Source organism: Pagrus pagrus (genome assembly GCF_965226575.1).
Source record: "Pagrus pagrus genome assembly, chromosome: 21".
NCBI classification, from domain to species: domain Eukaryota; kingdom Metazoa; phylum Chordata; class Actinopteri; order Spariformes; family Sparidae; genus Pagrus; species Pagrus pagrus.
The window spans coordinates 6,336,864-6,350,866 of NC_140208.1; the positions used below are offsets into that span (position 1 = coordinate 6,336,864).

Sequence of the window (14,003 nt, forward strand, 5' to 3'; positions counted from 1 at the left end):
AACCTGTGTCCCTGCTTTGATTGTTTTGTAGAGTTTTATATTATATAGGCTGTAAAAATGCTTTTTTAATGTCAAACTCTTCCTCTAAACGGTGAGTGAAAAACAGCGTGGTTGTCGTTGATTTATACCACTTTGCTGCTCGTCGTCAATTAATTTAACGAGCTTACTGTTAATTTCTGTGAATGAGCCGAGGAGAGGCTGTTTAACGTCAGTGAGGCTTTTCAGCTCTATGTTTAGCAGACTTGACCCACCAACAGCAGAGAGGAGCAAAGTGACAAAAAACCCTTTGACGTTGGGAGCAAACTTTCTCCACAGCTTCACTATTGGTCAGCCACTGATCCCATTCAGATGTTGCCAGGGAGAGCGACCCCACACCCTCATTACACACACACACACACACACACACACACACAGCAGCTCTTACACTCCCTCCTCTGGTATTTTGTTAATTCCCACAGGAATGTATAGATTCTCTATTTGGGACATCGAATGTGTTGGCGGAGAGGAAGCTGAGCTGATTAAGACACTGAACTGAACTGATTGTTGTTTTCAGGCATTATACTTTATATTTCACAAATATCTGAACATCACATGTTCCTAAATAATGTAAATAAAAGATGGGAAATGTGAAAAATATAACCTGTTATGACTATTAACTGAACTGGTGCTCAGCATGTGATAAATCCCTGTGTTTCTGAATCATACTTTCAAAATGTGTTGCTGCTCGAATAAGATGCTAATAATTAATAATAAATACATCTGAAAATGAGATTTTGGTGTATTCAACAGATATTTAGCAGCTCAGTTAGCTCTGCAGCTAGCAGTCTGAACTGGGGGATCGGAGCAGTTAGTGTTTACTCTGCTGGCACACGAGCTGTGGACCGAGATGGCGGCTAGCCGGTTAGCATGCTAACTTCAGTAGATATCTCTGTAACAACACATAAATATCATAACATCAAGACAGTTATTTCTTCACATTCTGTTGATAATTTAATATTTGAATGTTGTCGACTAAAATTCTGACATATTACACTTTTTAAAGTGATGAAGGAACAGCTCTGTACAACAAGTACTTTTATTTGTGGTACTGTGAGTATATTTTGATGTTAATACTTGTGTTTTGAATGCAGGACTCATGCCTTCTCCCATCACTAACTTGGATATATTTAATTCTAACTTCATGCTGTCTTAATTTAAGCACAGTGGAAACTTTTAATGTGTTTAAAGTTGCATTGACGGAAACATTCAAGACCCTAAAAGAGTCCAACAACAGACGGGCTCCAAGTGTCACTGAGGGCATCCACAGTCTTTGGAGGCTGCTGTGTGTGGGTGGTGGGTGTGTGTGTGTAGGGGGGGGTTGTGGGTCAGGGTGACTGAGGTGTAAGATCTCATAACTCCCACACATGGTCGACCAATCACAGGAGCCTGAGGGGGGCAGGAAGCCGGTAGGACACTTGGACACTTGGACGCTAATGCACACATGACACAGGACGAACAGACAGAGTCTAGGAAACTTTTCTCAGGATCACTGGAGAGATTTCACCTGAACCTGAGACAGGAAACGAGCCGCTGATCGTCTCTCTGAGGTAACGTGCTCTGATGGTGCAGAGTTTCACTTAACTGGAACTTAAAACCAGACTGTCAGGCTGACTTTGTTCTGCTGGAGGTGTTATACTCGCAGGCAGCGGTGGAAGAAGTTGAGTAAGAGTAGGAAGATCATAGTCTAAAAACACTCTGCAGCAACTTCTGAATGCAAAATGTGCTGAAAGTATCACAAGTAAAAGTACTCACTGTGCAGAGTGGCTACTAATACTGTGTTATGTCATTACAGAGTATTATATTATTATGTTTTTATCACATGTAAGAGCATTTTAATGTTGTACTTCATCCATGTGGAGACAATTTTAATGTACTTTGTATACTGCTGGGTAGATTAGCAGTAGTACTGCATAGTGTATACCAGTAAGTTTACATTTATATAACAACTAGCCTGTAACTTGTTGTTTCGTAAACATATAGTCAAGTATTTCCCTCTCAACTGTAACAAGTATGAAGTTGCAGTAAAGTACATGACAGAATTGTCCTTAAGTATACTTACTTTAAAATACTTTTAATTAATCAGCTGTGTTGGTATTTTATAATTATGTCAACGACAAATGTTTAAAGATTTATATACACTCAGCGTTTGGTCTATTTCATATACAGTGCATTTTGAGTATCCTCTGCAGGACGACACCTCGGTGTGTTAAATTAAAACCTCATTAGGTTGTTTTAAGTGTTTTAAATACACTAAATGTAACAAAATGTAACTGTAACTATAGTCTAAAATAAATGGAGAGGAGTAAAAGTTCAATATTTTCCCCTGAATTGAGGAGAAGAAGTGTAAAGTAGCATTGAATGGAAATACTCAAGTAAAGTACAAGTAGGTCAAAATTGTACTAAAGTATAATACGAAAGTAAATGTACTCGGTCGGACAGTGAAGAGGGAAACAGCAGTGTCGCTGACAGGAAATGTATTTAGTGGTGCATCATGGGAAGAGCAGCGTTCATCAGTGTTTGATAGACGGATCAGTGTTTGTGTGATGAATGTAACTAAGTACATTTACTCATGTAAATTTACCTTAGTACACTTTTAAGGTACTTTCACAAGTACAAGTATTTCCATTTTCTGCTACTTTTTACTTCTACTTTTTCTCCACTACGTGTATTTGGTAACTTTAGTTACTAGTTACTTTGCAAATTGCCTCAAAGTTTTTATTTTAAACCTGATCCGATCAAAAAACACTGATCTAGCTAATCAACGGCCAATTATCGATTAAACACTAGTATACAGTACATACATATAAGTTAATATATGTTGCCCATAATTTACTTTAACTTGTAGTTTTGATACTTAAGTACATTTATTGCCAGAAAATACATTTTTTTAACTTAAATTTCACTAAAATAGTTTTCATTTGGGTGACTTCCACGTCTACAAAAGTAAAATTTTAGCACAATGTCTTAACTTTTACTCAAGCATGACTTTGGTATAACACTGGTGTCACTTTTGTACCAGTAATTAGTAGTTATTATTTTGTCACCACTCAAACACACCTGTTGATTTCCACGTCTTCACATTATCAACCGATCTACTTCAGATGTGACATCTCCTCCACCCTCGGCCTCTCTGAGGACTTCAGGACGAGTGCAGTCTTTATGTGTGGGAGTGTGTGTGTGTTTTGATCCTCCAGTATTCGCTGTCAACATGGCGAGTGTTGAGGAAGAGAGACTTGGACAGCTGGCCGCCCTCAGTGGAAAGCATGCGGCTGCTCCTCTGCGTACTATTTATACTCACCTTGCCAGCCTCACTACTGGTGTCTGTTCATTCACGCCCGGCCGCGGCAAATACCACCACATTAAAAGACCGATTATGAATTTTCTGTTTCTACTGGAGCTGATCTGACATGGGCTTTTATTTTATCTGAGGGTGTTTTTTTTGTTCAAATAGTTTAAACCTGCTCTTGTCTCCCCCTTCAGGCAGTGAGAGTAATTACACAAACATCACACGCTCCACCGTACGCCGCGTCGCTGCGGTTACTCCCCACTTCTTCTCTGACAAACCAATGTTTGCTGGGGGCGACTATCAAAAAGAGACAATAACAAAACACGTATAAAATATATATACAAAAATACAATATACCACCGTAATTATGTGAATGTTTCTGGCTGATGCTGTGCTGTTTTTTTAGTGACGCTAGCAGCGGTCTTGACTTCCACCACACTTAAAGATGTAAAATATAAGAATTCTGCTTTAAAATGTCAAAAAACTAGCAGATCTTTGTTATATATTTTGTTGAGTTGCGCATTTACGTCATCCCAAATGTTTCCAACAATGGTCAAACCAGAGAAATCTGTTATTGTACTCAAGGGAACTGTGTGTTTCGTGTGGTTGCCTGTCAAGAGTGAGGAAGGAGGTCGACAAAGGGGACTAAAGTTAACATGAATAAAACAAATATCAGATATTTGCGTTACACCTGCAAGTTTGCTCGCCGCAAACAGACAGATTTCTTTAGTGTTTGTTAGCCGTAAGCTAGCGAGCAACGTCACCTCGGCTGCACTTCGTGTTTGAGGCCAGCTGGCAAATGTTAGCGTGGCTAAACTAAGATGTAGATGCTTGGTAACATTATACCTGCTAAACATCACTATGGTAACATTGTCACTGTGACCATGTTAGCATGCTGACGTTAGCATTTAGCTCAAAGCCCCACCATGACTAATAATAGCCTGTTAGAGCGGCTAGCGTGGCTTTGACTCAACAGGAATTTAAACCATTCAAAGTCCAAAATTATGACATAACAACACTTATTGAGCAATATATCACCATCGTATAGTAGAAGAGTAATACATATATATAAATATATTTATGTATGTACTGATATATGTGTTTTGTCCACCCTCGTAGATGCACCCTGACAGTGACAGAGAAATGGCCATCCCGAGGATGTTTGAATCCAACACACCGTTTGTCATCGTGACCGCAGGATCTGAACTCTCTTTTCTTGGCAAAGAGGACGACAGCCAAGGGTGTGAGGGGGAGAAGGACTCGCTGGTCCAGGCCATCGCCCCCCATCTGAGTCGGGTGATGCAGCACGGCACCGCCAAACACGTGTTCACAGAGGGGCCCGAGGCGTCCGAGGAAAACGCCTGCGTCTCTATAGTCGCACAGGCCGAGAGTAAGATCAGTGTGGATAAATTATTAATGAAACAGGGGAAGTTTCCACTGATACTGATGATGATTTAAGGGGAAAACGTAATAAATGTATACTGCAGTTTCTTTAAAAATCGTCAGACTCTTATTGTGAATGCTTCTCTGTTCCAGGTGAAGACTTTCAGGAGTTCAGCCCCACCAACACACAGGGTCCTTACTCAAGATCTCAGCTGCTCAAAAAGCTCAGGTACCTCACAATATTTACTACACGCTGCCATCAGCAAGTCTCAACTGAAACACTTTGGCTGTGAGGATATAAAAACTTTAAAAGCTTCATTGAAAGGGCTGTTAGTAATGCTTACTCTGTACCAGTAAAGCTTCTGTATCCTAAACGTGACATATATCTTCTTGCAGGTCTCTCAACAAGGAAGCTGCCCTGATGAGCGACAGCGAGGACGAGGACTCTAACGTGGACCATCACCACTTCCAGAGGAAGCAACGCAGGAAATCCAGGAGACAGAACCAGGAGGGAGGGCAGGAACCGCCCATCATCCGAGGCCTTTGGGTGCAGGAGATTGATTGGCTGAAATCAGCTGACAAAGAGATGACATCATCTGCTGAGATCATCCCGCCTCCTCCTCAGTTTACGGACTCCTGCGGTAATGGAGAGCTGCAGTCCTGCAGCTGTACAGATGTGTGTGAGTGTGTGTCAGAGTCTCAGTCAGAGGACCAGGACAGATCAGATACAGACACATCCAGCTCTGACAGCAGAGGAGGATCAGACTCTGATTGTGAATCTATTCGCACTCACGAGAGCGAGTCGGACTCATCGTGCGGCGGGGAGGACGACACACAAGCACCAGATAGTTTTGGAGTTGAAGCCAGAGCGTCAAATCTGACCTTTGACCTGATGCACGTGTCCGGATTTACCTCCTCCTCTCACGCTGAGTGGGAGTCAGACTCATCAGGCTGTGTTCAAAGCCTGCCGGGAATTTCAGACTCCACTTACACCCCCAGTAGTGTGAATACATCTCAGTGTGACTTTGGTTTTGATGATTTGAGTGATACTGACACAGTCGTGGACGTCCTCAGAGGAAGAGTGACGAGGATGTCAAGGCTGTACGCTTCATCTTTCTTCAGAGATTTGATGAAACAGTCTGCGAACGACTCGAAGAGCAGCAAACCGCTCAATGAAGGACTCTTATTTCACCATGTAAGACTTTTACATCCAGATTATACACACTATTCCTGAGAATTTCAGCAAATTTAGGGTCACAAATTAAAAGAGGAACAGGTCGAAATCTGAGAAACAGATCCAGATAATGGATCAAGCACCAAAAACATCTCCCATAATGCAACAAATGGGATAAAATAATGTAGCAGAGTTAAACGTACAATATTTTCCTGTGTAAGTGTAGTGGAGGTGTAGAGGTATAAATGAATCGTTTGTGTTTTTTGCCATAATATCAGATCTTGCGATACAATATCCACTTAGAGTGAGTACAGCATTTTATCTTTCTGTTGAGAATTATAATATATCACTATCAACAGCAACTTTGTCTGTCTGCCAGTAGATGCTGAGCAGAGCTCTGTGGGTTTATCACCTTTTTTTTGTTTGTTTTAAAAGCAGCTCCCTGCTGCTGCCAAAAACGTACGTACTGAACCAGTAAAGTTTCAGGCCGTAAAAACCAAAACAAAGAGCTCAACCGGGTTAAAATGCTTTGTAGACAAACTGCAGAATCAGAATCAGGTGACTGTCTTTGGGTTTCTCACCAGGAACAACCTCATAGCATCGTCTGATTAACTGTTTGTATACAAGTTTAATTAAAGCAACTTTAGGTAACGTACAATTACCTCTGACCTCAGACAGGAAACACCTGCTGCGACATCACTGATCGAGGGTGTGCTAGCCCTCCAGCTGCTCCTCTTTCTCTCAGCCTGTTCATCATTTTATGTCTTCAATGTTTGCCCTTGTTTCCTGCAGCAGCTCCAGCCCAGCCGCTGTCAGTACAGAGAGGGAGAGGAGTACTGCGTCCTTCATCACATCCAGAACGGCTCATACGGTGACGTGTTCTGTGTTCGGGACAAAAGGACTGGATTCAAATGTGCTGCCAAGAGGGTGAGCCAAGAAACACTGAGTCACTTTAAGCCCAGATATGCACCACCCAGGGATTTTTTTTACACCCCTCATCACTGAAACAATGACTCAGTTAAAAGTAAGTGAAATATTATTCAGCGTTTTGTCGTCCGCTGGCTGCAGATTCCTCTGAGTCACTTCAGCTGTGAGGAGGTGAGAACGTGGAGCGCTCTCAACTCTCCTCGTGTGGTCGAGCTCTTCGGGGCTGTGAGGGATGGACTCAACATCGTGCTCTTCATGGACCTGAAGCCAGGTGAACTTTGTTTAACAATAAATAACACACATATTGTTTCATTAAAGTACAGATGACACACGTTGAAAATAGTCCTATACATTAAAGTCTTTGTCCAAAACCTCCTTAGCATGTCTGGCCGGGCTTCTCAAAGAGATGACCTCCCTCCCCGAGGATTTGGCCCTGCATTACCTCCATCAGTCACTGGGGGCGCTGGAACACCTGCACCGCAGAAAGGTCCTTCACCTGGATGTCAAAGGTATGTTCTTGATGGGTCTGGGTGTTTATTAGATAAGTGGAGTTTACAGCATCCGGATATTTCAGGTCAGGTCAGTCATGTCTGCGTGGGCTACATGTTGGTTAAGATGTAACAGATTTGACAAATTTTAGCATCTTTCAGCTCTTTGTTTTGGTTGAAAAAAGATGTAATACTGGAGCATTTTCTCAGGAGGTGGTGGCGACCAAAAACAGAGCAAAAAGAGCGTAAATATTGGACTTATATTTGTTGGGTTGCCTGAAAAGAGCCTCTACATGAATGCTAATCTTGCTGTTTGCTAACTCTCCCATTTACTCCGTGAAAATATTTTGTTGTGTTGTGTTTACAGCTTGTTCTGCTGCCCCCAAGTGGCCAAAACATCATTTAATGCAGCTTAAAGCTCCGTTCTGCTTCCTCTTCAGTAAATGTCAGAGGACATATTGTAATTTCTATGCCACTGCATTTATTTGATAGATATAATTACAAGCTACTTTGTAGATTAAGATCTCAAGAGACCTTAATCCAGTTTAATAATCCTGTCAAACAACACGCTCTTTCTACACCCTGTGCAGCATTTCTGTGTCGAGGCACTTTAGTATGAGAAAAAAAAGACGAATATGGAGGTGATGAAAATGTATGTCAAAACAGGAGGGCTAAAAATAGATGTGAAATGATGATGTGATGATGGAAACAGAGGCATGTTTTATCATTTTCCTCATCTTTCATCCATCGTTAACAAACAATATCAGTTGCATGTGGTCCCCAACAACAGACAGACGGCAGTAAAGCCTCTAGCTGCAGGTTCTTCTGTCAGTCAGCATCCCCTGTGTTGGTATTTAATCCTAAACTGACATCTCACCCCTAAACCCTCCAGTAATCCATGCTGAGAGGATTGAGTGGGAAGGGGTTCGCTCAAATTAGGCCTCTCCATTGTCCTCACTGTGAGCGATTTCACTCAGCCAGACTCAGACTCATCATCTTCATGAAGAGGTGGAGAATATGTGCTTTATTTTTGAAGATGTCACCTCCAGACAGGAGCTTCAGAGGCTTTGGCCTCCTGTGTGCCCGTCAGTCTGACAGCCTCTGACAGCCTCCTGATTTCTCAGTCAACTGTTTCATAATGAGCTCCAAATGAAAACAAGCTGTCTCTCTAAATCCTGTGTGTTGATTTTATTCCAGTTGACAATGTGCTGCTGTCTGCAGACTGCAGAGACACATTCCTCTGTGACTTTGGTCTCTCAGAGACTCTGGATGACAATGGGCGGAGCACGAAGGCTTTCAGGGGTGAGTAGAGTCCACAAAGTCAGCAAGAAATAGAGCATACATTACTTTTGGTTGCACAAATTCACTTTAAACATACAACAAGGAGCTTTAAATGGTTTTGAAACAGTCTCGATTTAATACTGATGCATCTAAATGACCTACATAAGCAAACAAGACTACTGTTTTAGTGAGAAGTTGGCTAAATCTGTGTAGTTATTCGTCATAAGATTAAACTATTTTTGTCGTGAGCATCACGATGCATCCTGCAAACAGCTGTGTTTTAAAAAGAAAAAAATATTCTGTTGATCACAAAAATCCTGAATATTGGATCTGATAATCGGTCGACCCATAATATATGTGTGTATACCCACAGTATATACATACATACATGTAAATATATGTAGACTTTTACTTTTACTTGTACTTTTAATACATAACTTTATTGCCAAAAAATACTTTTGATACTTAAATAAATACTTTAAGACTATTACTCAAGTACTATTCCTGCGAATGACTTTCACTTTCAAAGTTTAACACAATAGTTTCACTTTTACTCAAGTATCACTTTTAGGTGCTTCTTACAACACTGCTTTGTCAAATTAAAGTGGAACACAGTGAGTGATTAGAGGAAATAGCTTCTGTATTTACGATAATAAAATAAACTCATAGGTTAAAGTGACATCACAATGTTTCTCTGATAAAGTTTGAGTCATGTCAGAACGTATAAAAAACTCATGTGGAATCATGTGGAAACCAGCTGACGGACAAGTTCAGATAAAAGACAAATAAATTAAAATGAATTCACTGTTTGTCTGTGGATGTAGGAGCTGCCTTCCCCGGCACAGAGACCCACATGGCCCCCGAGGTGGCGCAAGGAGATCAACTCTGCTCCAAGGCGGATGTGTGGAGCAGCTGCTGTATGTTGCTGCACATGCTCAACGGATGCCACCCATGGATACGCTACTACTCCCATCCACTGTGTCTCCAGGTGCCGGTCTTCTTTATCCTCTATCCAGTGAGTGGAAACAAACTGCTTGTAGGCTTTCTCACATTTCTTGTCATCTGTTTGTCAGATTGTCAACGAGCCTCCACCTCTGTGGGAGGTGCCGTCCAACTGCAACAACTTCACGGCCAAAGTGTTCAGAGCCGGACTCAAGAAGGACCCTGAGGGACGAGCATCAGCAAAGGAGCTCAGAAGGAAAACCACCAAGGCCCTCAGAGCAGGTCGATGGGTTACCTATTCAAGAAGCATCTTATAATGTAGAAAATGTGTTTTTATTATAAACTGTATAGAAGTGTCATTGCTTTAAATGATGTAAGAGGGAGCAAGTAAAATCAAACGGGACCCAGGATCGACCCCTGAGGTACTCCAAATATAGTTTTGGCCTTTAAGAGATGAGATTGTCTATAAAAACACAGAATTGTCCATTTTCAGGTTAAAACATTTGATCCAATGTACCTTACTGTTGTTGTGTTATTATCTTTATACCTGAGGACTCTAAAAGTGAATATTTGCTCCACAGTTGGAGGTCTGAGTCCCTGGTCCATCAAAAGTGCCTGTGAGAAGCTGCATCGTGGCAGGAGCCAGACTGAAGACAGAAAGATCATCCCGACTAAACCATCTGCACCAGCGATGTACTGGGTGAGCCCCTGGAGGACTACAGCAGTGGACGAGGACAGCAATGACTTGGGAGAAGGTGACTCAGACCAAGACTCTGAAGTAGAGACGGATTCATTATCCAGAGAGTCCCGGCCGAAATCCCTGCAGGATGATTACACTGCAGACTGGGACACCTGGTCTGATTCAGAGGTGGATATATACATGGGAGAGGAGGAGTATATTCAGGAGAAGTGGCTGAAAACTGACGGAGACTATGAGGGGGACTGGGAAGAAGAGGGAGATGAAGAAGAGGAGGAGGAGGAGGAGGAAGAGGAGTGGGACTCCTCCATGTCTACAGAGTATCTCCGAGCCCTCAGAGGTCATTTCCCTCTGCTGCAGAAAGGTCAACAGACAAATGACGAATCATGGGGATCAGAGCCAGAGCTGGAATACCTCCGAGACGGTGAGTCAGACAAACAGCTCAGCGGCAGGAACACACTCTGTTTACCAATTTGTTGACTGGAAACACGTCCAGACTCATTTTATCTCATCTCACCGACTGATATGGTGGCTGCAATGAAGCAAGCTTTTCCCCTCTGTTGAACACTGTAAAAAATATGTTTAGATTGTTTTTTTCCAGTCTGTCTTAAAGGGGCACTCCCATGTTTCTGTGTCTAAATAACTAATGTAGACAACAGTTTTAGAAAGAGCTAACAGAAGTGTTGTCTCTGGTTAGATGTAGCTATAGGCACCACAATCCAGACCCCGTCTCCTGAACCTCGAGATGACCCTCCGTCCTGTTTCAGCTGCTCGGACACGTCGCAGATAGATGCTTCAGAGAAGGTGTGTATCTACAGATGTAGCTATATGTGTGCTCGTTAAATCAAACCCTCATTAAAAATAAAATATCTTTGTTTTCAAGGACGACCATTCGTCTGATGACCTGAGCTCTGGAGTCTTCTCCTCCTGCAACAGCCACACAGACGGACACCTGGAGTGGTCGACCTCAGCGAATCAGCCGTCCTCGTACTGCTTCGAAGGTACGACAGCAGGACTGTATCAGCACGTCACACAGTGGTTGAATTGTGTTTTCACTGTTATTTGTACCGCTCTGATACTCCAGGTGTTGACATCTGGATTGAGAACGTGCAGGGCGAGTGTCTGAGGATTCGTGAGCGTCGGCAGGTCAAAGTGGGCCATGTCGCTATCGGGATTAGTGATCAGGTAAGAGACAGATCATTGATGTTTTTCTGGAGATAACTGAGGCCTAAAAGGCTTCCTCTTTTTTTATTTTTTTATTTTTAATCTATTTTAATTCAAATGCAACCTTTAAAAAATGACTATATCCTGAAACAGGAACTTTGAGGCGTGTCACTGCAGCAGAATTGAGAAATGAAACTCGATTTCATAAAACATTTGAAACAAAATGATTTGCACTGAAAACAGACTCTAACCTTCTTGTTCTCTACCTCAAAATCATACCTACTTAACAGGGAATTCCAGTATATTTAAACCTGAGCCTTGTATTTACGTGTTTTTGGTGTGTACATGATTCATACTTTGCAAAACCTTTGAGATCGGTGGAGTAGATCACCTCATCTGGCCCTTTGGGGCAACTACGACCGTCAAACATACGTCCACTAAAAGTGCTTGTTTTTCCCCCTGACAGGCTGAAGTTGAAACAATTTCCAAAGAGCTAGACCTTTTTGTTAAAAAATAAGATCCCCCTTGTAACCAGAAATACAAGTCTCCTCAAGGAGAAGTCTCGCTCTGAAATCTGTCGAGATGAGCTCAGCCTCATCTAGATGGTTTTAATCAGTTAAATATTCGGTTTCTTTAGGTAAACTCCCAAACTCCTCTACCAGCTATCTGACTCTGTCAACTGTGAAACACTGACTGAACTCAAGCAGCCATAAAATAACTTTATCTAAATAAAATCTTCAAAAACTGGCAACTTTTGGATGTGAATCTGAAACAATCTGATCAGAGAATAAGTAGACAAGACTCTGACTAGACACCTAGACACATTTCAGTCAGTGTTGATGTCCTCGTGAATGACCTCTCGTCTGTCACTCAGATCTCAGGTAAAGCCTTCACTCTGGAGACTCTGGACAGGAAGACGGTGTCCTTCGAGCAGGAGATCAAAGAGTCTTGTCTGTGGCTGCGCTGCGTTCCTGCTCCTGACAGATGTCAGCGCTGGAGGTGGAGAGTCCGAGACGGGAAGCTGGAACTCAGAGAATGACACATTTTTCATATTTTCTTTTGTTTTTTTGCACTAACTTACACACTGATTGATCCTGAGCCACGTGGACATAAAGATGCGTACACTGTATCTTTGGATGTTGCTGATGTGACTAATTTTGCAGGATGAAAGTGCTTGACTTCTGACTTTGTATCTGTAAAGATGATCTTCCCGTATCAGTTCTTCAGTTTATTATCAGTTATGTCTCTGTCTTGCCTGTATGGACAGTTTCAGTATACTGTACCTCTTTGTTTCCTCTGTGATCTGGAATCTAGAGTTTTTTTGTCATGTTGTTTTGAGCCTTTCAAGCTTTACAAAAAGCTAAAAATAATAAACAACCGTCTGAGCCGTGAAGTTTTTCATACTTGAACGTTACTGACCTTTTATATCTTAATAATAAATGAGCTCCCAGGTGAAGAAGCTGTTCTCTTCTGTTTGTTTTCTAAAAAATCCCTTTCACATATACAGACATTGTAACTGTAATGCACATGGTGTATAGTTATATACTAACAGAATATAAATATAATTGCAGATACTTGGATTGTATTTGCACAGTATAGTTCCACTGTATATAATTGTAAATATAATGAAATATATACATGTATCCACTGTATGAAATATATAAAGGATATAATGTATATAAAGATATCTATGCAGACTGATATCAACAGGTTCATATATGATGTAGTAATATGAATAATGGTTCATATATAAACATTAATTACACAGAATACGTAATAATGTGTCATAATGTGAAGATAATATCATGCGTATTTATAAATGAATCAAAATCATATATTTGCAATAACAATAGTGAGTATAACATAAAACAGAATAGCATGTTTAATATGTATACATGTTAATAAAAAGGAAATATCTCCTGAAATAAAAAGTGCAAGCAGTAGCTGTGATGAGTTATGGTGAAAAACAGCAGTGTTACATTATGCTTGTGTTTTCATGAAAATAATGTAAAAAGATAAATTAAAATGAGGGCTTTATTTTTTCTGGCAGCAGCCTCGTGGTTGAGTTAGTTGTTGTAGTTGGTGGCTTGTTTGTTTTTTGCTTTTTCAGATGAGGAATGATTTGTTTGAGGAATGCGGGGCAGCTCCTGCTAAAGCAAATATTTAACATGGCCAACCACATTTTCACAGCACCAACAGCATTTCTTTCCCAACAACTTAACACTTTACTCTAATTCTATAACATGAGTCTTTATGTGGTGATCAGAACAGTCGATCCTCCGGGCCTGAAACAAAATACAGCAAGAACCATAATCTAATATTAGCTTTAGGTCATTTCCTTAGTCTAGAAAGTATTTCTTAAGGCTTTTCACACTGCATATCCTCAGCCCAGGGCTATCCGTAGTCTTTCCACACACAGATTGTTAACCCAGGTTAACACTAAGCCCACTGCTGTACAAACCACCCTGCACTTCTACTAGCCCTGGCCCCCTTTAAACATGTGTTTAGTTGATTTTCAAGTGATAACTCTGCTCTGGGCCAGCAAGACCTGGGCTGAAGTCGGCGTTGGCCTACTTTGGAGCGTGGCTGGATTGTGCCAGTGTGAACGGTTTGCAGCCTGGG

General features: G+C 41.4%; 1 protein-coding gene across 2 annotated transcripts; it reads left to right on the forward strand.

Moving 5' to 3' along the window:
* Positions 1–1,473: 1,473 nt before the first annotated feature.
* Positions 1,474–12,774, forward strand: map3k14b (mitogen-activated protein kinase kinase kinase 14b). Of its 2 annotated transcripts, none has more exons than XM_084341865.1 (15): positions 1,474–1,586; positions 4,445–4,715; positions 4,862–4,937; positions 5,105–5,903; positions 6,675–6,809; positions 6,951–7,080; positions 7,190–7,318; positions 8,495–8,599; positions 9,403–9,566; positions 9,652–9,802; positions 10,102–10,641; positions 10,915–11,021; positions 11,101–11,218; positions 11,302–11,402; positions 12,256–12,774. In XM_084341865.1, exons 2-15 carry the CDS (start codon positions 4,445–4,447, stop codon positions 12,418–12,420), a joined length of 2,991 nt encoding a protein of 996 aa, XP_084197991.1. In that variant the 5' UTR covers positions 1,474–1,586; the 3' UTR covers positions 12,421–12,774. The 2 variants fall into 2 exon arrangements, with proteins under 2 accessions (XP_084197991.1, XP_084197992.1); XM_084341866.1 differs by having other exon boundaries at positions 6,678–6,809.
* Positions 12,775–14,003: the final 1,229 nt, after the last annotated feature.

What these genes read in the sequence shown, in the direction of transcription:
- map3k14b (XM_084341865.1), top strand. Translation starts at nt 4,445, where the DNA reads ATGCACCCTGACAGTGACAGAGAAATGGCCATCCCGAGGATGTTTGAA. An exon ending in AAGGACTCTTATTTCACCAT is followed by an intron (nt 5,904 to 6,674) that starts GTAAGACTTTTA and finishes TGTTTCCTGCAG; the next exon opens with CAGCTCCAGCCCAGCCGCTG. An exon ending in GTCCTCGTACTGCTTCGAAG is followed by an intron (nt 11,219 to 11,301) that starts GTACGACAGCAG and finishes CTGATACTCCAG; the next exon opens with GTGTTGACATCTGGATTGAG.